The sequence below is a fragment of the Poecilia latipinna genome, unplaced genomic scaffold (genome assembly GCF_001443285.1).
Source record: "Poecilia latipinna isolate Pla-1442-1.1 unplaced genomic scaffold, P_latipinna-1.0 Scaffold1333, whole genome shotgun sequence".
In the NCBI taxonomy this organism is placed as follows: domain Eukaryota; kingdom Metazoa; phylum Chordata; class Actinopteri; order Cyprinodontiformes; family Poeciliidae; genus Poecilia; species Poecilia latipinna.
In genome coordinates, this window is record NW_015113949.1 from 141835 (window position 1) to 166187 (window position 24353).

The window sequence follows — 24353 nt, forward strand, 5'->3', positions numbered from 1 at the left end:
TAGCCATAATTTTGTGCCCATTTGGCTGGACCCCACATGGCACTATGAACCCGATCGCACCGTTATACCTAGGATTTCTGTCAGGTTTTGAAAATAGGCCGACAGTCGGCCAACAACTTGTGTAGTGTGAGCTGGACATTACACTAAGGAAGAGCACCGGAGTTGAGCCTTTTTTCATTCAGTGTCATCAACAGAAAGAAAAAAGGCCGAAGAGACGATAAAGCCGATAATTAAAATGAGGTGGATAGGTTTAATTTATCGTGCGATTAATTGATTTATCTGATTTATCGTTTATCGCGACAGGCCCAGTCAGTTCCAAAGAATCACTTCCTGAAGTGCAGGTAGGTGTGTAATGAAGGTAGTGATTTAGCTTTTTAGCATTAGCTTGCACTCAATACCATGTTGGTATAGCGCTTTAGCATTAGCGGGACTAATATTTGTGATTTTGCTTTAGGTTTAGCACAAAGGTTTAGTGCAAATATAAATTAAGCTGCAAATGAATCCAAAAATAAATAATAAAAGATCTTCAATCTACACTTGAACTGGATCAGAGAGCGTCAGACTCATACCTGTCTGCTATGCTGGCTGGTTTGACTTTGTCAATGATGATGACCTGCTTGCTGCAGAACATGGAGGTGGACAGAGCCACGCCCAGGCTGGATCCTGCCGCCTTGGCAACCTCAACCAGCAGGGGGCCCGACGCCGTGGCAACCGAGTCTGAAAGGGTGAAAGCAGTCACTGGTGTTCACTGGTTGGCGTTCCACAGGGCTCCGCCCTCAGTAACCTTACATTTCATGGACTCTGATGGTTTTATGGCAGCAGCTTGTGGGTTCATTTATCTGGAAATTACAAGTAATTCTTTTCCAAACTCACCTGTTCCTGTCCAGGAAGTTACAAGCTAATTTTCCTTCAAAGCAAATAAAAAATTTTTTCTGGAGTTTATTGAGTTATTTTAATGTAACTTATAGGTTCTTGTCCAGGAAGTTATTACTTTCCCTGAAACTTTATACAAAACGTGAAATTTACTTACAAGCTGCTTTTATTCCCAAATATATACGATAATTTATCCAGGATCGATCAATTCCTTTACCTTAACTAATTAATTTCCCCGACACTTACCATCTTAAGTTCTCACATAAAACAAATTGGTAAATGCAGAAAAAACTTCTAAAAGTTTTGTCAGCTGTTTTAATTTACTAGATTTAAAATCATGATTATAAAGTGATTATTTACTTTTCCTCCAAGAAACAAATTAGTTGCATATTTAAGGTGTAATCAATGTGCAAAGCAACAGAAGACGATTTAAATATTTAAATATGTTCCTTCAAAAAATAATGGAAGTTACACTTTCTCATACTTTTCTGATAAGAGAAAGAATCCTGCAGTCTGTCTTGTTTGAAGTTAAATTATCAAAAGATTGACTAAAATTTAATAAATAAACAAGGTTTTGTTATTTAAAACTTTTCTATAACTTCTCCTGGAAATTCCTGATGTTAAGGCTGTAATCAAACATCCTAAACAACAAAACAAACATTTCACAGTGAAGCTGCAGAAATCATGACTTCCTGTCGAAGTAAAAACCGAACTGACCCATCACCGACACGTCGTACTCGATCAGCAGCGTGGCCTCCTGGCCGCACTGCTTCAGGATGCTCATGGCCTCCGACAGCGTGCTGCCATGGAGACGAATCCCATCGATGCTTAGCAACCGATCGCCTGGCTTGATGGTTCCTTCTCTGCAGAACGACAACGTCAGGTTTTAGCTCCTACAGAAGCTCCACAGGGACAAAAAGTCTGCAGAGGTCGGTACCTTTCGGCGGGTCCGCCCGGCCGGATGGTTGTTATGACGATGGGGCGGGTCTTATTCCTGTCCTCATGCGTTCCTCCTGTAAGAACGAGTCGCTTTATGGTTTTGTTTGCATTTATTTTTGAGATGCTCAAACACAAACCGAGCCGCGCTCACCTCTGATGACGAAGCCGAAGCTGTTCCCTTCTTTGTGAAGCGTCACTTCCACATTTTTAAAAATGACCCCTGACCCCTGCACGGCTGCAACAGAAACACATCGTCAACACACAAACAGGTACAAATCAGATTTATACCACTTCCATATGTGGAACTAAATCAGATCCGACTGTTATAGAAGAACATTTAGGGCTGCAACTAACGATTATTTTATTAATCGATTAATCAGATAATCCAATTAATGATTATCCTGATCATTAATCTGATAAATATTGTCCCATTCTGCAGATTTTTCATTAAACTGCTTAAGCATTTTCGTTATAATATTAGAAATACATTAAGGAATAGAAATAAACAAATAAATTCCTTCTTTAAATAAGAAAATAAACATTTTATTATGTAAGATGCCATAACGCAGCTTTCCTTTAGTAAATTTGAATCAGCTGAATAGGAAAAAACGCCACCTAAGGAGTTTTGGGTAAAATATATTTACAGACAATTAAGATTTTATCTTAAATGCGAAATGTTTATATGTTTTGTACAGTTTTGGCTTAATTACTGCTCTGAGTATGTTGTTTATGTCAGCAAATGAGCTTTTGCTGACAGATAACGAGCATACACTCGTTAACTAGAGCATAACTGGAGTGTATACTCTAGATAACGATTAATCAATTATTAAATTAGTTGAAGATTTAATTCTGCCAAAAACCAAAAAACCTTTAAATTACTCAGAAATTTTCTAGAAAGAAACTTGGAAATTTTTGAGTTTCAAAAGTTGAAAATGTTCAAGTATTTTCAAAAAGAGATTTAAGATTAATCTCAAAATTTTTAACTTTATTTTTCACAAATCTTTAGATTTTTGTTACTCAGAAATTCCCCATTTTTCTAGAAAATGTCTGAGATTTATTGTGAAAATTTCTGGGAGTTTTTTGGCAGAAATGTATTCTTCTCTGTCTACAATGGGCCTAATGCACCACTGTACTAAAATGTTACTTCAACATGTCAAAATATTAAAAAAATTCAAGGGATGTAAATGCTTTTGGAAGATTAAAGTAGTTCCTAAATTCAAAACTGAATAAATTTCAGCTCCTGAGAAGGAAAGTATGAACATGCTGAGTCACTTACAGACGGGCGGCAGCTCGTACTCGACCTCCAGCACCACACGCTCCCCGACGTTCTTCAGCAGGCTGATGATCTCGTCGTGTCTGAACTTGGCCAGGTTGATGCCGTTGACCGAGCGGATGTAGTCGCCCACATTCAGCTGGTCACTCCTGAACAAACAGAGATGGTTGTGAGTTTTATTAAATGCTATGGAATATATATATATATATATATAAAAACATAAACTTTATTAAGAAAATAAACTAATTACAAGAATGAACTCAGAATAAAGACAAAAGGAAATAGCACCAAAATTAAATCAGTAAAAACAGCACGCAAGTAAAGTCAAAAACATTACAAGAAAAAATTTGAAATGCTACGAGAATAAAATCATAATACTGTCAGAATAAAGTGGTAATATTATGACTTTATTCTCACGTTTTTCTTTTCTTAGCGTGGTCCTAATACTCCGTCATAATATGTGTAACACAAGTATTTGGTTAACGGGAGACAGGTTAATATTTTCTGATTGAAGATCTGCAACAGGAAAATAAGGTTTTCCAGTCGAAAAAAAATCAACTGGAACGCCCTCCGAAATCAGATTTGTCTCTGGAAACTGGGAACAACTCTGACTGGCCCCAGTAAGGACTTCAGTGAACATAAGACGTGCTGAAAACATAATTATTTTACACAACACACACATGATAGTGCGTTTCTAAACCGAACAAATCAAAAAATGGTGTTTGTTTATGGAACGTAAAGCTTATAATTATGAGTGTGTGAGCTATTGCAAGCAATAGCTTTAGTTTATGGGCGCCGCCATGTTGAAATTATGACGCTGTTACCTCGGGTGTAACGTCAAACCCAGCTTCGAGTTCCCACTTCACTAGCAACTGGAACGCAACATTTTTATGTGAATAAACGAGCAAATGACAACAAAAACAACTGCGGATAACATTATGCTCTGTGTACTACTTAATCTGTTCAATTTAACACAACCTCTGACAGGAAAAATACAGGAATGAGGTGAAAGCTAGAGAGATGGAAGCTAAAGGTCAAAAGCGCATGCGCGTTCACTGTAATACTAAAATCACAGAGCCATCTAGCGGCTTGGCATGGCATCTACAGCTGTTCCAAAAGTGCCGTCGAAACGGGGAACTTTTTCCCAAACATCCGCAGTTTCCAGGGAGCGGTATCGTTTAAATGTAGACGAAATTAATCGATATCACCTTGCAGCGATCCCTCCTTGTCGCAGGTTCGAAACCCGAGGCTTCCCGTCTTTGTCGATTCCTCCTGAAACGGTGAGTCCGAGCGTAGTTCCCTCCTTCTTCATCAGCTCCACCACCGTGCAGCCCCGAAACTCTTCTGAAAAACAGGTCACTGCGGCTCATCGTCAGTGTTTCTACGACGGCGTAACAGCGCCATCGTAGACAAAAAATAAGCACATTTCCACCAAAAAACTCAGCAATTTCTAGATTAGTCTCAGAAAATTAAAGAAAAAAAATTTAGTTTGTTCAGCTTGAAAAAAAAGCTCAAAAATTCTGAAATTAACCTTAGAAATTTCAAACTGAGAAATTTCTCAGTTTGAAAAGTAGAAAATCTGCTAGAAACAAAGCTCAGAAATGTCTCAAAAATTTTCTATAAAACAAAAGAGAAAAGCAAAACAAGGAATTTCTGAGCCACAAAAGTCAATATTTGCCAAAAAAATCTCAGAAATTTTTAGATTAATCTCAGAAATTTTCGAGAAAAAGTAATGAAATTTGAGTTTGAAAAGAGCTTGAAAAAAATCAGAAATTGAGATTAATCTCAGAAACTAAAACAAAAGACATTTCTGAACTCCAAAAGTTGAATTTTGAAAGTAATCTCAGAAATTTTTTAAATAAAACTTGTAAATTTGAGTTTGACAAGTCAAAGGTTTGATTTAAAAAGACTCAAACTTCAAATTTTATTGAAAAGACAAGAAAATTTCTGAGCTTGAAAAGTCACAAATTTGCTAGAAAAAAAATGATATTTTTAATTTCTGAGATTAATCTCAAAATTTCATTTTTTGTAGTAATTTTTTGACTTTTCAAACTTAGAAATGTTCTTGTTTTTTCTATAAAATTTCAGGGTTTTTTGGTGGAAATTTACTCCTTTTTTCCGTCTACAATGACCCTAACACGCCGCCGTAGTGTTTCTCTAAAACACAAGGAGAAATTAAATAATAACCCCAACAAACAGAAAAGAAGTCATCTCCTGATCTGTCGGCCATCTATTTTTTATCAAACCTCTGAATTATTCAGCAGAGGAAGCGCTGGGCGCGAGGAAACTACAGAGCTGCTGCCGCGCGATGTGAACCGTCCTCAGGTGATAAAACAGAAATCTGGATTTCACTCAGTCGTTGGATTTTAATATTAATGAGTCAGGGATTCACCTCAGTCCATTCAGCGATAGAATTACGACGGCTTCACAAACAGCAGCGAACTGCGACTCCATCTAAACTAAGAAAACCTCCAATCTTTGATTTTGCTCCCATGTTTGATGAAGCAGCTCCCTGCAGCTGCAGAGGAGTGACTTCTAAAATTGTTTCTTCACAAAACGGCTTTTTTTACTTAAAAGGAGCTGAGGAAGAAAGCCAGGCTCACAGGAAGCTCTATTTCTGTAGACGGGCTCTTTGCAGCCTGAACTGTGCCTCCTCTGTTCCACCGCTGATGAAGCAGCATCAACCTCCAGTCTCTGTGCCAGGAGTTCAACCGGGAAATTAACCCGCAGCACTTTTTGAAGGTTTAATTTTAACTGTGATTTAATGGAAATGCAAAAAACCATTTAATTTCACCAACTGCTTGTTACTGGAAGCCAACAAAGTCTATCCAACTGGGAATGTAAAACGTCAAACTTGACTTTATGAATTAAATACTTAAATAAAATAATCCAGTAAAATTGAATTAATGAAAAATTTAAGCAAATAAAAGACAGCAAAAAAACTAAAGTAAAAAACAATAAAATAGTGCAATTACATTAAAAAAGTCAGACCAAATAAAGTAGAATCTATTAAAAAATAATAATTACAAACCATTTAAAAAGTACAACAAAAATTATATTAAATTTGAAGCAATATTTTATGTCAAAACAAATAAACTGTCAAACACATTACATTTAATTAAAATAATAAAAAACAAGATGAAATAATAAAAAAAAAAAAAATATTTTAACCAAAACTAAATAACTAAAATATAACCCAATCAATGCAAAACAATTAAAAAAATTATTTTATTTTATAAATCCAAAAAAAACAAGAACGCCAAAATATAATTAATTAAAATAATTTTAAAAACATATTCTTCCAAACCAAGTAGTTATAGCACATAAAAATCAAAATATAAGTACATAACACTTAACAAAATTAGATAAATAAATCTAAATCTAAATAACTAATAAAATAAAACAAAACAGAGAAACCGTTATGGTTTCTCTGATGCTTTCAGAGAAACCATCGTACGTCTCCAAGTGATTTTCTTTTTACTGGTCTTACTGGTGTAAACACATTAAACAAACATTTCCACCAGTTTCTGCAAATAGTTTAAACTCTTCCTTATAACAAGCACCTGGCAGGTTTTCGCAGAAAGCAGTCCTAACTAGGACAGCAGCTCCAGGTGGGAGCAGATAAAGTGCAAACAAAGCATCTTCCTACAACTAATGGGAGGAAAATATCAGCTGTTCCTGTTCTCCACTTTCAGCTGCTTTACTCCCAACCGCAGGAATCCCAGTAACTAATTTTAAACCGTCAGCAGGATGATGGTGGGAGTGTTACCTGGAATACTCTGCCTCCTGATGGCCAGCGCTCCATCTGGAGGTCGCGACCCGGCAGGGTGCTTTGTGTACGGCCCTTCATCTGAAAGGAAAACACAGAAAAAAAAACATCATTTATTGATTTAAACTCCAATCAGCTGGATTCAGAACAACAACACTTCTGTCTGGTTTTATTTCGCTTCAGACGTCCCACCAACAACTACTGGGTAGTTTTAAACAAATCTTACATCATTCTGGGAAAGAAAAAAAAAAACTTTCTGTTTCATCAGTTCCTTAAACTGATTTTCAAGCTCCAGCCATTCATTTATACGGGAATTATGGAAAATTGACATTTTGCTAATTTTTGTACTTCCTTTTTTGTTTCTACTGCTTCTAAAAACAACCAAAGTGCTTAAAAAAACACCAAGCCATCTTTTTGGTGTCTGGAAAAGGAGTCATTTCAAAAACCTCCCAACTGTTAAGTCACATTCCAGCGCACTGCACCGTTACTTAGCAACCCAAGCAGAGTTCCGCCCGTTACCTAGCAACCACAGCAGAATTCCAGCATGGTTCTACAGCTGTATGCAAGACAAGTGTTTTGTTTTTCATCAGTCTGTTGTAACAGGTACAACAGTTCAACTGCAGTAGCCACCATCCGACCAAAAGAGGGCAGCACTGAGACGGTCTTAGGCAAAAATATTGCAAAACTAAATAAATGTGCAAAAAATATCACAATTCACACAGAAACATATAGATATTACCCTAAATAACATATTTAGACAATTTATCAACACAGACAACAACAGACTTTTTACTTGTCTAGAAAACTATTTTTTTATGTTTATCTTTTTTAATGAGTAAAACAAAAGTTTAAGATAAAAAACTGTCAGTAAATATAGACTGATGGTTTGATTTAATTATGAGTTTTAATCCAGTTAGAATCTCAGATTATTAAAAGAAAACACCAAAATAACCAAAAGTTTTCAGTCAAGCTCTTTCTGTTTCATCTCGCTCTTTACTTTGGCGTTATTATATTTTGGCTTCCTGTTGGGCTGTAATTTATTCTAATCTGATCTGGATCGGCTCTGTTCGGTTCCAGCAGCCCGGCTCAGAAGCAAAATGAGATTGTGGAAACACTTCAATGTTTTGCAGCCATTGTGAGGACACTGCTATCCTGGAGGTTCAGCTTGCACTGAAGATGGTTTCTGACCCTAAAACTACGTCTTCTGATAAAATTTCAGGATTGTATTTATTTCGCTCTCCAAATTGAATCCCCTGAATGTAATTGTTTCAGCTTTTGGTCCCCAGTAGACTTGTAACACACACACTCACATTCAGACCATATCTAAGTGAAGATGAAAGCCGAGCCTCCTCCTCCTCCTTCAGATGTAGGGCAGCAGCATCCAGCCTTTTCTGTGCTCAGCGACACTACTATGTACTCAACATGCTCTGTATAATACTGCATAAGGCTCAAATAAAGGCTTTGGATGAAATCCTGACGTAAATTCACTGAGACTGAGGATTAAATTTGCATTTCCAGTGATGCTAAAATATAAACAAGCGATGTTTGTTGCATCAGGACATCCTAAAATCAGGTGAACAGCAACAAAACATGACACTTCACACCATCTCATTACTTATTCAGAAGAAATGAAACCCAAAAGCAGGAGCAGGGAGTGAAAACCAACCCTAGCCGTCACTACATGAGGGAAAGTAGCAGCAAATGATCTTTAAACGCGTTTAAAGGGAGTCCGTACTTCTGTAACCAAAGTCAAATAACAATCTAGTCTTAGTTTGACTCATTGATTTTGTGTTTTTACAAACAGAATAAAGATTTCCTGATGTATTTTAGATTTTGAGGAATGAGTTCATGTTTTTTGGCGTCTGGAAAATGAGTTGTTTCAAAAACCTCTGGAATGTAATGTAACAAATCAGCAGGCACTGCCCGTACCTTAGGAACCCAGGCAGAGTTCTGACTGTTACCTAGCAACCAAAGCAGAGCTCCAGCATATTTGGTCAGCTGGTTTAACTGCTGCATGTGTTGTACAACGGCTGCTGGAAAAGTCAAGTGTTTTATTGTTGACTTGCCATCCAGAAACCACTTGCTGCACTCCGGTTGGTTGTGCATGAGGCGCTACTGATGCTTTTTAAAGATGTACGGTTGTATAAATGCGCATCTGTTTGAAATGTTGAGTTTATTTGGATTTAAAGTGATGAGTCCCTAAAACAGGACAGAACTGAAGAGACAAAAATCTCATTATCATGCAAAAAATCTACCGAACATGTTTTGTATAGGCCATACACCTACCCTAACATGTTCAAAAGAATAATCGATCACCTGTACAAACTCTGCATAGTAATCTAGATTTAAATGAGCTCATTTGTCCAAGCAGAGCTGAACAAATGGACAAACAAGAATAAAAAGAATTGAGGTGTCAAATCATCCCAGTCAAAGCTCAGACCTTAAGAGAGCTTCAGATAACAGGTGTAACAAACAGCTCAGGTCAGTTTGTTGTTTTGACGAAGGTCTCCTCACAGCGCCTGCAGATCGATAAGGTTGTTCTGAGTGATTCCCTTCATCCTGTGGTGAAGCAGCAGGGGGTCCCTGTACAGATCGATGGCTATAAACTGATCGGTGCTGGCAGAAACTGACTGGATAACACCTTCTCAGGACCTGGTTTTCATTTTGGGAATGCATAATGTAATAATTTACCTCATTATATCCCTAAATGTCTTTAAAAATGTCCCGTACCGAAGATCTAAGGCTTGCTGCTTATTAAAAATAAACAATATTTGCATTTACTTTCATTACTCTTGTCCTGCAGCTACTATGTGGGGTTTCAAAGCTGAGCTGTGTTTTCAGTTGTATATTTAATATCCTCAGAGGAATACAGCGACACACTGACGCTCCGTACCTTATTATAGACTCATTCAAAGCCGTTTAAAACACACAGGCGAACCGAAGGAGCAGCCGCTGTGGCGGAGACAAAGCTTTTCTCCGAGGGTTAAATTCAGACGTTAAGAGGTGCTGCTTTAAAAACCACCGAGTCAAGATGTTTGGCTGCGAGAGGAAACCTACTGAGCCACATAAAAAGAGCTGCGAAACTTCAAATGGAGGCAAAAATGATGAAAGTTATTCCCCAGCTTGATCCTGGGAGTCCTGGGGCTTGGAGTGGAGGACGGAGTCCAACTTGTTCAAGTGTTTGCTGTGATTCCCGTAATTAAAAAGGAAGAAGAGGGGAAGAGCGGAGCCAAAGTCAGAGTCTCAACGGATTTTAGGCAGACGAGGTTCTGGTTTCCAGCCTGGTTCTGCTGCTGGGACATGGAGGATGCAGCTCATGTAATCCAATAAACCATCTGCTGTTCAAAAGGTTAAATATTAGGTTTTTTTACAGACATCTAAATATAGATAACAAAAGGAAAGCACATTCAGATCAGGTGTTCTTGTTAATTTGTGAATACAAAACATTAATCCAATAAATTACCTGTCTGGGAATACGGCTTAAAAATAAAATCCCTGATTTTTTTTCCATATAAGATCCAATTAAATGGGTTTCTTTTCTAAAACAACAGAGAAAATATTTTCAAAAAGTCGATTTTATTTCAATCAACCCTTCTGAGTTGAACGACAAAGTATTAGAGTCATGCTGCGAGATTTTTTGTTAAATTATCATGGAAGAGTCTGCAGGTACTGCAATGTTACCTAGCAACCCCGCCAGAGTTTCGCCCATTGCCTAGCAACCCCGCCAGAATTCCAGCATGTTTGGTTAGAAGGATTTACTGCAGTATGCACTGTGCAATGGCTGCTCGTTTTTCTATTTTCTCTTTTTCTACCAAAAACAGGATGATAATCCGTAGGAAAAATTTGTAATTAAAAAAATATTTACGCTGCACCTTACTTGTATACTTACAGCCCAGATGAGAAATGTTTGATTTTACTAATGTTGTCAGAGGAAGAAAAGCTAATTTTTTACATTTTACATCCAATAGCAACTCAGTACTATTTTTATTTCTCCACTGATTCATTATTTGATGTAAAAAACAAATAAAAAATCAAAAGTACACATAGCAAACAGAGCAGAAAGTGTCCTGAAATAAACTCCAACTGACAAAAATGTTTTGTTCCAACACTGTTGCTGTTTGTTCAGGATTTAGTCATTCAGACCTAATTTGGATGTTGTTTTCACCTCGTCTGTGAGGCTGCAGCACAATCCTGGTTGTATAATGATAATTCAATTGAATCTGTAACGTCCCAGTAAACCATGACATTGAACCAGCTAACTTTTGAACTGTGTAAACAAGAGGAAGAAGCAGAAATGAAAAGAAAAGGCAGATAAAAAAAAACATATCAACCGAAACATGAGGAGAAGCACAAGTCATAAAATCAGAGAAATTAAAAAGGAGTTTGTTTACATTTGATATGGAAAAAAATAACCCTCTGAAATTACAACAAAAATAAAAATAAATGTTCCTACTTTTCATTTTTAGTAAAAAAAAATATAGCAACAATAAGGAGAGAATGTGTGGCTGAAGTTAACATTTCAGCATCTTAGTAGAGTAACATTATGACAGCGACATTAACGTAACGCAGCTAAACACACGAGTTAAACGTGAACTTTGCTCAACTTTTATGTTGAGAAGAGAGGAAGTTGAATAGTAATCTTGTGGCTTGCTAAAAAAAAGTATTCTGTTCAAACTGTTATTTAGAAAAATGGAAAGTCTGAATCAGTTAGAGCAACGTCTAGCTGAGTTTTGACAGAAATCAAGCTTCAAATTAAAGTTTTTAGTCACTAAAGTTTAATGTTAGTGGACTGTGCTCCCCAACAAGAGCTCTTAAATCACTCTGTACGGTGCTGGATTGTCAAGTCTCTCAAGATAATTCTTTCACATTATACAACATATTTATTTATTTTAGACAATAAAGTGAATGTCTGTAAATCTTAGGATTTACAGACATGTCTCCCTATATGACGGCTATATAAACCATTATTAAGGTTTAAACCTTAATAAACCTTAATAATAATAATAAGGGTTTTAATAAAGGTTTAAACCATTATTAAGGTTTAAACCTTAATAATGACAAATTCAACAAAGATCCCAGGACAGCGCTCCTAACATTGGAACCTGGAGGTTTACAGTTAAACAGACAGCTATCTCTTTAAAATATTGATAATTTCATGTAAAAAGAAGCCGGATGTGAACCTCCAAGGACAGATTCCTGGCTGCATACAGCAAAAACTGACTCATTTTTCAGCAAAAGTCAAGGCTTTGACTCCCTGAAGGGTTTGATGAATGATGCATGTTTCCTGTCATGTTGATGTTTAATTTGACATTTTAAGAAAGCAAACGGTTGAAAGAAGAGCTATTTTTGGCTGTTAAGTCAGGTAAATTATCCTGTCTTAGCCAGGTCTGAGAGAAAAACACGTCAAATTTGAACAATTTAGGGTTTTTCCACCTAACTTGGTTTGATTGGGGATAAAAATTGCAACATATGTTACATTTCCAGCTACTGTGGTTCTCTTTATCACTACACTGAGTCAAACCAACTGAATCCTTTGAAAAAGCTGTTCCCCTCCTCGCCTGTGGGGGCGCTGAACCAAGAACTACTGAAAGAAACAACACGAAAACCAAAGAAGCTCAACTTCTTTCTTCACAACATGCAAAGAAAAATGCTTTCCATGTTTTTTAGCAGTTGTTCTTTCATCTTTGGCTAAAAACCACAAGTGATGTCTCCCGCTAGCGCTAGCCTCACAGGTTTGTTAGGTTGTATTTACCCAGAATGCCAAGCGTTGTAGTCCTGTTATGGTTCAAATGCATATGTAAACACCAAACAGACCAGAGCAGAAAGTGGACTAAACTGCAGGGCATTGTGGGTAAATACAACCAAAACAAACGCGCTAGGCTAGAGCTAGCAGGAAAAATGTGATGTACGTTTTTACAAAAGACAAAGGCAAAGTACTCTAACTGCTGAAATCTGATGCCATTCCATTTTTGTGTACATTTTGTGTAGAAGAAAGTTGAGGACAGTGTCGTCTTCATAGGTTTTCATGTCGTTTCCTTCAGAGGTTCTTGGTGCAGTGCCCCCACAGGTGAGGAGGGTAACAGCGTGTTCATTTAATTTGGTGGATGTGAAAGAGAACCACAGCAGCTGAAAATGTAATAAATGTTGCAGTTTTGGTCCCAATCGAACCGAGTTTACCAGACTACCAGGTATGACAACATCCTAGGTTTGTAAGTGGACCAAACTTCGACTGCGCATAAACACCTCCCCAAAAGAACCGGACTTGGGAGGCAAACAAACTAGAATTTAATGCAAGTGGACTGAGCACAGTTAGTGTAAGAGTCGAGGCTTTGAGCTGGACCTGAAGAGTCGAGTACGAGAAGTTTGACTTTAATCTCAGAGAATAATATTTCAGCGTGACACAAACTCTTTCTGACAGGAGAGAAAAAAACTCGAGCTCACAGTTTCGCCCTGAAAGTTGTGTCACAGCGATGAAAAGGAAAAAAAAAAAAAAAGAAGCAGCCAAGAAACACCTGAAGCTTCAACCCGGACTGAAAGACGGAGAATCTGATCAGAAACAACCAACCAGCCATCGCCTGCCTGCTCTGCTTCCTGTTCACACATGAATATCAGATCCTGGATAATAAGACGCTGCCCGGAGCCGCAGCAACCTGCAGCCATCAACTGGATGGATCCATCAGGAGATCGTTTAACACACACATGTACACACACACACACGCACACACACCCACACACACACACAGCTGGCTGTAATCCCCAATAACCCCTTCTCCTCTCTTCATGTTCAATGTCAGCAGTTTGCCGCCAGAGACACAAGACCAACATGCAGCATGTATGTTGCATGCTAACACACACACACACGCACGCACACACACGCACACACACACACACACACACACACACACACACGCTGTCTCTACCTTTGTTCACCCTACGCAGGATCTGGCAGCGACACTTAAACGACACGGCGATCATAGTGAAGCCGAGCCGAGCGTCGCCTCCCCCCCGAGCGCCATGCAGGTGCAGCCGCCGCCGATGAAGAACGGGAAAGAAAGACAGGAAAAATGGGAAATACTACTCTTCCTCCTCCTCCTCTTCCTCTGCGAGAGGCTGAGAGACGGAGGAGCTCCTCAAACCGAAACTGTCATCGAAGGCGGGAGAGGGAGGCGGAGAGCGCTGCAGATGTGAAGCTCTCAGATAAAAAATAAAAAGAATCAGCCAGAGGGGAAGAGAGGGAGGAGAGGGGGAGGGGGAGGAAGAGTCTGCGCAGATTGGAGGATGAAGAGGAGGAAGATGAGGAGGAGGGAGGCTGCTGTATCTGACCACTGGACTGAGCATCTGGATGGATGGATGGATGGATGGATGGATGGATGGATGGATGGATGGATGGATGGATGGATGGATGGATGGATGGATGGATGGATGGAATTTACTGTTTTTGTTATAAACCAAAATAATTTTCAGAGTTCTGTGACCTTTTATTATTTTAATTTTATTATTTTAATTTTATTTTTATTCATTTATTTTTTTATTTAAAAACTTCAATTTTTACTGTGAGTGCCTCTGAACCCTCAGAAGAAAATGACTGATTTTCTACTTAATTAATATTTATTACAATAATAAGTATTTATTCCATGTTTAATTTAACCACAAAATGAAAAGAGAGACGACACATCAGCAGAAACAGATTAAACATTCAAAATGAGCAGCATTATTCACAACAAATCCGATAAAATCAATTATTAAATTGACCCAGACTAATTAAACGGTCCGGTTCTGGAGGCCGCAGCGGTTTAACTCCTGACGCTGTGCGGACCAATCAGAACTCACCTCCTGCGCTGTGTGCCAGGTGATTGGCCGGCAGCTGATAAGGGGGCGTGTCCTGCAGTAGGTAGTGGACAGACATGTAGGTCAGTGTTCCAGCAGCAGATTACAGCAGATTAACGTCAGTCATTGTGTATTAAAGGTATAATCTGTGATATTTTACTATAACCGCTCTCTCTGTGAGCCTTCCTCAGTCCGTGTCTCCCCACCAGCATCATCATCCTCAGTCCAACAAAGACTTCTAATGTCTCAGAATCTGATGTCTGCTGCCCCCTGCTGGTCAGATTTACAATCACATTCACTTTGAGACTGTTACGTCTCCTAATGGTGACACGGCAGCATCGCAGCTTGTAGCTACAGCCCTATCATTTATCTTTAAACCAAACTTTTTTTTTTACTTTTTTTTAACTTCCAGTAATATTTAATCTCAGTATTTGGCTCCAAAAATCAGAAAAAAGTAAGAAATTATAGAAAGAGCAACATAAAATCAGAACCTGAAGAAGGGCAGAGAGATTACAGCTTAAAGAATGAGATTCTGGAGAAATTACCAAACCCGTTCAGAACTGGAGCACGAGGAACAGAACCAGGATTTAGAGGTACCAGAACCGAACAGAACCAAAGATGGTGGAGGAAGTATAACACGCCAAGAACCAGAGAAATGTGGAGGAAATATGAGCCCAAAAGCAGAATCACAGGAAGTTCTATCCGATTAACCATCAGACCAGTCAGAACTGGGTCTGACAAAACTTCTGAAAGATCCAGCCAGAACCAGACAAATGGTTCTGAATCAGCAGAACCAACTCCAACTAGATTAATTTAGAAAATATTTAAAACCAGAACCTGTGAGAAGCAGATTAATCAAAGCAAAGACCCAAATCAGTCAGAACCAAAACCAGAAACTCTAAATAATCTAAAGCCAGAACCAGAACCAGAACCAAGAGGATAAAATATAAAAAACCCAAACCATTCACAACCAGTTTATATCAATAAAACCCAACAGAAACCAGAACCAGTTAGATGAGAACCACTGTGGAGTTTCAGAACCAGACTGCCAGACAGAACCACACAGAACCCAGACCCAAATCAAATAATATGACAAAAAAGATCCCAGGGCACTTTGAAACAGAACCAGAACACTTAGAACCCAACAAATGACCAACAACAAGAAACATCCGGGCTCAGTAGAGGTCCAAACCAAACAGAACCCGTCATATCCTACAATGGTTCTGAAACCTTCAAGCAATGGGGTTCAATCCGAGCTAAACCCAACAACTCAGAACCAGCTGAGCAGATCAGAGAAATCCAGACAGAACCGGACTCAGAAGAACCATCGAATGTATCTTGGATCAGTACCAGTAAAACTGTTAACAACAGAAATTAAGAAGAACCAGCTGAGATCCATAAACCCATCAGAACCAGAACCCAGATAGAACTGGACTCTGGGATTCTGAACCAGAAGAAGCAGAACTACATGGATCACAGTGTTCCTCCAGAACCAGAACCCTCTACATGAAGAAGCAAACCCATCAGAACCAAGGGAAGAGTCTAAAAGCAGAACCAGCTCTTATCTATAACACTGGTTCTGAAAAGTCCAAAGAATTTAAACAGGATAAAATGAAAGAAATCTGTTAAAATCCAACAAACTGGGGCAGAACCAGCTAGCGAACCAGAACCAGCTAACAAACCAGAACCAGCTAACAAACCAGAACCAGCTAATGAACCAGAACCAGCTAATGAACCAGAACCAGCTAACGAACCAGAACCAGCTAACAAACCAGAACCAGCTAATGAACATAACTCGTTGTATCATAAATCAGAAGGTGGATTTATCCAGCAGAACCGAGAAACCGGGCCAAGATAAGCCGATATTGCGACTTGAACTGGTAAAAGTTTTCAAAATCTGAAGAATCAGAACCAAGAAAAGAGATACAGGAAGTAGAACCAAAAGAAAACAGAACCAGATTCAGCATCGATCCAAACCAACCAGTTCCAGTGCAGAAAGGTCCTGCTGCTGAGTGCCCAACTTTACGGACGTCCCTGAACGCACCTCACCTGTAATAATACACCGTCGCGAGCTGATGAAGCCCGTCCCGCTGCTGCCGAACACACGCATGCGGCCACAGCGGTTACCATGGAAACAGGCCAATGAATAATTGAGGGGCGAGAGCGACCCCGCGACGTACAAAAGAGTGATTTTACAGATGAAAGCAGAACTCTCTCTCTCTCTCACACACACACACACACACTTACGCACGCACACACACGTACACGCACATACACACACACACACACAGACACACACACACACACACACACATTCCAGATTATCATCACAGCTGCTGGCATTTCAAAACAAAATCAGTATGTGTGTGTGTGTCCGTGCATGTGTGTGTGTGTGCGCGCGTGTGTGTGTACGTGTGTGTGTCCGTGCGTGTGTGTGTGTGAACACGAGGCTTTGAGTCACCATGACATCTTCTTCTGTGTGCGCACATAAACTGGGTGTTAATAACGCCACTGCTGTGACGGGAAGAAGAAGAAGAGACGTGCCACCCCTTAATTAGAGAGAATAGTCTCGGTCCGACGGACCGGCTCATGTGAGAGGCGGTCCAGATGGGCTGCAGCTGCGACACACTAAGTCCGACCAGAACCAGAACTCTCCTTCCGGCTTTTCCAGGTGGAGTAAGAATAAAAAAAACAAAACATGGCAAAGAATCCAAGTTGTTTGCATTGTTGCCCTAAAGCAAAAAGGTCCTGGGTTTGAATCCCTCTGGGTACTCCGTCTTCAGAGTCCACAAACTTGACCGCCATCTTGGTAGGCAAGCGCAGCTCAAAGCATCAAATACAAAGCTCACAGAAGTGTGACGTCATATGGGAAATATGTATTGGTGTCTAAATCGATTTTGGGTCCAGCTGGCAGTGGGAACGCTCTCCTGAATACGCCGGACCGTAAAATAACGTACCAAACCGCACCGACCAACCTGTGCCATACATGGAATGAAAGCAACTTAAAAAGCAAAAGACAACTAGCTTTAGCTGGTCCGTTAGACTCGGTTCAATCTGGGACCAAAACCGCAACATTTGTTCTACTTCCAGCTGCTGTGGTTCTCTATCACACTGCACTGAGTCAAAACAACTAAACCCTTTGAGCAACCTGTTCCCCTCCTGGCCTGTAGGGGCGCTGCACCTAGAACCACTGAAGGAAAGAATACAAAAACCTCTGAAGACACTGAGCTCTACTTCCTTTGTGAAATATAAACAAAAATGGATGTTAGCATTTGTAGGACTTCTCTCTTGTCTTTGGCTAAAGACCACAAGTCATTTCTTTTGCTAATACTAGCTAGTTTGCTGTGGTTGTATTTACCCAGAATGCCTTGCAATGTTCTCCACTTCCTGCTTTTGGAGCAGTATTGGCGATGACATTGAAATCGCACCAGAGTTCACTTTAACTGAACAGAGACCGAGGTTTGCAAAGTTTGCATCAACAAACGAACCAGAGTTGGATTAAAGCGAACTAAAGATGTGGTGAGGAATTTCAGCAGTCCTGGAGTTTCAACACAGATTATAGAGAAAGTTGTTTCAAACAGAAAGTTTTGCTCAAACTAAGAAGAAATTATTCAAAGCGTCACATTGACCAATTTTCCCAGCCATGAGAGTAAAATATGAAGCTGCAGATTAAGAGAGTAAAACAGCAGCAAGGACAGAAACCAGCAGGACGTCCTGAGCAGTAGAAATATGGCAACGCCGGGTTTGATGCATCACTCAGAGCCAGATGTACCTAATGAACTGGCAACTGTCTGAAGGGAATCGGAGGGGGAAAAATGAGGAAGTTGTTCTTTAATTTAAAAGAACTAATTAAACATCAAATCCAAATAATGAGGGGAAAGCGCGGTGAATCCTGAGAGGCCTGCAGATTAATTAATTGCGTGGATTTCTGCTCTACTTTCCGCCGCTCGCTCGTGTGTGTTCATGGGCTGTGAAGATAATCGGGAGAAGAACGCCGCCTCCGGATGGAGCGGCTCGGCGCCAACGGCAGCTGACGGACGAGAGGCGGACGTGGGCCTGGGAGCCGGCGGAGTTGAGGGGAGTCTAACACATTCACACATGGAAAAAAACATGTAGGCGAACACTTCATGATGGGTCTGCTAATGGCAGCCAGGAAGGGATAAAAACAAAGATGTTCCTGCTTTTAACAGATTTGTTTCCTCCAAACAGGAACAATCAGACGCAGCAGAGCTTCCTGATCCTCCATCTCCGTCACATTGGACGCAGAGATGTTAACCGAGTGCCGATTTAAGGCATTAATTAGCACATTTTCTATGTCAGCAGCCTTCGCATCACACATGACGGCTGCACCGCTCTGAGCTCTGGATCACCCAACAGTCACTTTCTCTGTGTGTTAATGTATGCATCAAAATATTTCTGCACATAATGAGATCACGGAGCGGTCGGAGAGGAAGGTGAGGCAGGTGACAGCGACTACTAAAAATATTAGAAAGCTGCTCGTCATCAACAGATCTGAGGGGGAAACATTTAATCTGAGAAGTTCAAAGTCTGACATTTTGTCATGTTGCACCACAAACTGCAAAGATTTATCCCTCATTTCATGTTTATGAGCGACTTTTGTGTTGCTCTGGCACAAAAAGTCCCAATAAAACACACTGCAGTCTGTTGGTGTAACATTACGAAATGTGAAAACGTTCAAGATAATATTTATTAATATAGCATAATAAATAAAGATGTAGGGGGCGCCGTTTGTAAAGCTACACAGTCAAAAATTAACAGCAATAATTTGGGTTATTTAGTCTGAAATAAGGAAAAATGGGGCTTGATTTCCCAAAGCCATACAGTTACCATTTGTTCAATTATAAAAGCCACTTTTAGTTAGAATGAAGCTAAATATTTAGCATAAAGCTAAATATTTAGCTTGCCAACTAAACATTTAGGTTGGATTCAAACTAAAGTTTAGCTCGCTAACTAAATATTTAGGTTGGAGCTGCGTAGTTAGCTTCAAGATTTCAAAATAAATATTTATTTTTTGCTGCTGGTTGATTGTCAAGCATGAGACAATCTGTCCAAGACTGATTCAGGGAGTAAACAGAGAAGAATCAAGGTGCTGCAATGGCCTAGTCAAAGTCTAGACTGTTAACTGTGGTGGGACCTCTAAAGAAATGTCTCCTTCTCCACTCTGGTAAATCCTGTGATATACTACTTTGTTTTGCTCATTTCAGAAAATTATTTTTTATGTCCTTTGATAAATAATAGATTATAATGTTATCTATAACTGTTATAACTGATATAAATTCCTAAAAATTACTTTTTGCACATAAATGTAAATTTTATATCAGTCCCAACTTCTACCTGAGACGTTGATCACTTAGTCTGCATAGATTTTGTTTCTAATATTTGTCAGAAACGGATTCATGTGTTCATACAGTAATGATTAAACTAATGCTTAGATTTGTAAAAATGAGCCTGGCACATAAACACATCTCCCCTTTGAATAGAAATGTGACTCCTGAGGGGGAAAGAGGTAAAATCCCGAGTATCACTGATCGTCACGTTAATGTTAGTAAAGCAGGTTAACAGAGCCGCTGCACATTAAATCAGGGAGTAAAGCCCCAACAAAGCAGGTCTGAGGAGAGTTTCTGTGTTTGTCTCCGGGTTAGTCAGTCAACCAGCCATAAATCGCTTTCAAATACAATCACACGCTGCAATGACCACAACACACCCTGAGTCGGACGATGGCTTCGAGAAATGCCTTTTGGCAGCTCTGCAACACAAACAAACACAAACTGTACATTCCCAAAGCAGGGTCAAAGTTCAGCAGTAAATCTCAGCATGTAAACATGCTCAGATCTCATGTTTTAGGCGATTAAATTCACACTCAGAGTTGTTTGTTGAATCTTCTTTGGGGGAAAACCAGCGAGAAGCGGCCAAACAGAATCGTTAATCAGTTTGGAAAAGTCCAGTCGGCAGTTTCTCTGAAGGCTTGCAGACGGCGACGGGAACCGGGGTTCACCCATGAAAATCAGCTGCAGGAAATCAAACACTAAATATCCTCTCTAATCATCCAGGAGCAAATATGTTGGAGCTTTTTTTTTTTTTTAAATTTCTATCCTTTAAAGCCCGGAAATTGGGATGAAACTTCAGATTTTAACATTTCTCCATCATTTCCAGACCATAAACCACCTAAAAAATCAGTAGAACGAATCAAACTATGGAAGCTGTAACTGTATTACAACCTCTTTGCCATTTTCATCAAGGCTGCACAATAACAGGTGCAATAAATCCCATTTTTTCACCAGTACCTTCAGCATTCTGGGCATCTTCTCCAGGGACACTCCATCCAACCAAATATTAGCATCCAACTCTGACACTACGATGAGATGTATCACATCTGTCACACTATTCAGAAATAAACTTGAGAAAACTGTTATATCCAATATGCGTGTTTCATTCAGGCTGTGAAAGAGCGAGAGAGAGCCAGATTTCAAATTTTAAATAAGATTTTTTTTAAACCAGGTGAAGCTAAACTACCACTTTAGGAGTCCAGAGTTTTGTATTTTAAATGCAATATTTATATATTTCTGTACAGTTTTAGCTTAATTGCTGCTTTTTGTCTGTTGTTCTTTAAGCAAATGGCCTTCTTTTGATGCCCCAGGTGCCTAAAGCAAGTCTGAACATTATCACTTCAATAGATTGATTTGGTTGGTATATTTAGATCTAAAACTGGCCTCAGAGGGTAAATCAGAGTCTAAAAACGTAAAAACCTGCAGGGTCAGGCTGAAAGCGCCACGCCCTGCCACCTTTTTAGCAACAGATCCGGTCTGATCTGACGGCATCAGATCTGCAGAGGCCTGATTTGTAAATTTATTCAGGGACGGATGGAAGACAGCTCAGCTTTGTCAGACTCGGCCGTGTTAGAAATAAAAGCGTTTGGGTTGTTAATGAGGCAAACGCCTGAAAACGGTCAAATTTAAACTGAAGCTAAAGACGAGAGAATAAAGATTTTAACAGGGCTGGTCGATTGGAAAGTCTGAAGATGGAAAATATTTTTTATTGAAGTCTTCTAGGGTTGAGCATTAAACTGATTTAATCTATTAATCAAATTTTTGGTTTTGGAAGATTGAATTTTTGGAAAACTGGGATTTTTCTTTCACCAATGTACTCCTTGCTCAGGGCGGCCATCTTGTTTGACAAGCATGCTTTACACTTTGAACTGAACATGAAGGTCAGGCTACATTTTTTATTTCCATTAACAGTCGTACGACAAAACAGTTAAAATAATATGAGAATAAAGTGGCAACTTCATGAGATCTCCAAAAATAACCAAAAAGTAAAATATTGAGCATCTTGAGAAGCTAAACGTTGATTTTAAACATAAGGAAACACTTTGAAACTTTCGTAAAAATTACTGAGTATTTTGAAGAAAGAACTACACTTCTTTCTTCTTACAGAAAAAAACATTTTTTCACATAATTTTAAGATTTCTTCTGGTAAAATTGCATCTTTTTTCTGCTAATATTTTGGCTAAGTTGTTATAATTACACCAAAATCCTGCGACGTGCAACTCACAGAAGGGATGACTGAAATAAAAAACACTTTTTAAACATATTCTCTCTCATTTGTAATTTATTTTTTAGAAAACAAAGAAATCATTGAAAAGATTAATTTTTAAGCCATAATGCTTAAAAATGGCTTTTTACAAAGATTTTCGCTATAAATTGTTCCAAACTAAAGATTCACATCAACCAACAACATCCAGTTTCTCTCAAAGATCAATAAACTTTAATTTCTAAAGAATACCAGTTCATGATTAATCAATTACTAAATTTGCTATTTCAATAATCAAATCATCACGATTAATCCGATTAATCGCTTCAGCGCTAAGATAAAGAAAATACACAGCAGCTGCAGTCGCAGGTTTTCTCTTTTTTTACTAATTTTTCTTAGACACAGAGAAAAACATGCTGTGTTCTTTCAGCAAATGTTCTTTTTTAGAGTGTATGCTCCAGCTAACGATTAATTGATTACTAAATTAGATTAATCACGATAAATCCACCAGGAGAAGTCTGATCTGTAAATAAAAGCTAAGAAGAGGATTCCTGCAACGCCTGTTGAAGTTCAGCCGGATTTAAACGCAACAGAAACCTGGAATTATGTGAATTTCCCACATTCCTTCCTCCTGTAAACACTTCCTGCCTTGTTATTACCAACAAGCCACCTGGACACCTGAGCGGGCGTGTGTGCCGTAACTGAGAAAAGACCTTCATCTATAATGGAGAAGCCGCCACGCGCTCGTATTTTCACCTCATTTTAAAGTCAAATCGAAGGGAACCTCGCGTGCACCTGCTCCCTGCGCCCAGCCGGGCCGTTTCAAACCCCCCGGCGTCCTCTGAGGAGGACTCCAGCCCCAGCTTGGAGCCCCTTCAGCAGTGATAATCTGTTGATAAGCTGCCCTGCCTGCAGCACTCACTCAGAAGGTGTGTGTTGTACTTGCTGGTGTAGTAGTAAACGTCTTCGTAGCCTTCCTGGTAGTCGTCGTCCGCCCGGTACCGCCTCCCTCGCCGCCTCCGGCTCAGGAGGCGCAGCAGGGCCAGGAACCGCTCCATCCCGGCGCGCCGCGGGTCCAAACCGGGTCCAAACTGGGCCGGGCTAAGCTAGCAGCGATGCTGAGGACGATGAGCGCAGCTCCACACAGGCAGACGGGGAGAGGGAGTGGGATCAGGTTTCCTCCTCCTCCTCTTGGCTTTTTGCTTGCTGCTGCACTCACACACACACACACACACACACACACACACACACACACACACACACACACACACACACACGCACACACACACACACGCGCACACACACACACGCGCGCACACACACACACACACACACACACACGCACACACGCACACACACACACACACACACACCTCTGGATGCCTCACACACACTCTCTCTGACACACTTGCTCTTTGTATTCTCTGCAGCCTTCCTCTCCTCCTCTGTTCCAGTCTTCTTTCGCCGGCCTCGGCCAATCAAAAACCTCGCCTCACACACACACAAAACACTCCTTCATCTCTGCTCTCCATTGTGTGCTTCCTCTCCTTCATTAGCTCCTTCCTCCCTTTCTTTGTCATCCTTTCCTCCCTCTCATCCATGATTGCCACCTTCCTCCTCCTCTTCACACTCCAAGGGGGAGGGGAGGGCTCTGGATTCCTCGGCATGGTCTGTAATTGCGCGCTGAGAGGAAGAGGCGGCGTTTTTTTTTCTCCACCGGTTTTCTGTCTTTCTGGAAACAACACCTGGTCAGCGTTTCTCAGTTTGCTCGCTCCAACCGGACCAAAGCAACACCAGCATCCCCCAGAAAACGCTCACAAGTTTCTGATTCTGCCTCCATAGACCAATATTTTACCACAATTTGTCACAGAAATCATAAACTTCATGCTTTTTATGGAGATTTTATGCAGCAGACCAACTAAAAAAATTCTCAGAAATATGAAAAGTAGAGCTGGGTGATAAATCAATTTTATTGATTAATTAAATGTTTGACTTTTGGAGAATAAGGATTTTTTCACGTCTACGGTGGCCATCTTGTTTTACAAACTTCTGTTTGTTTACGTTTTAATTAAGATTAAATTTATGATGGAATATTACTTTTTACAAAAAAGTTGTAATATT

The 24353-nt window shown here is 39.7% G+C and overlaps 1 protein-coding gene across 10 annotated transcripts in view; it reads right to left on the reverse strand.

Moving 5' to 3' along the window:
* Nucleotides 1-23475, reverse strand: part of grip1 (glutamate receptor interacting protein 1) — a 49279-nt gene extending 25804 nt beyond the window's left edge. For 3 of the 10 annotated variants that reach the window (XM_015055740.1, XM_015055734.1, XM_015055732.1), the window contains exons 1-8: nt 23155-23474; nt 6855-6935; nt 4294-4444; nt 3089-3234; nt 1964-2047; nt 1811-1886; nt 1591-1736; nt 570-717 (exon numbers count right to left, since the gene is read on the reverse strand). In XM_015055740.1, coding sequence (XP_014911226.1) covers nt 570-717; nt 1591-1736; nt 1811-1886; nt 1964-2047; nt 3089-3234; nt 4294-4444; nt 6855-6935; nt 23155-23290 — 968 coding nt within the window. In that variant the 5' untranslated portion in view covers nt 23291-23474. Of the gene's footprint in view, nt 1-569; nt 718-1590; nt 1737-1810; nt 1887-1963; nt 2048-3088; nt 3235-4293; nt 4445-6854; nt 6936-13774; nt 14059-23154 lie in introns of those variants that run through there. The other 7 variants (XM_015055738.1, XM_015055733.1, XM_015055737.1 and 4 more) reach the window with 6 other exon arrangements.
* Between the last annotated feature and the right edge of the window lie 878 nt (nt 23476-24353).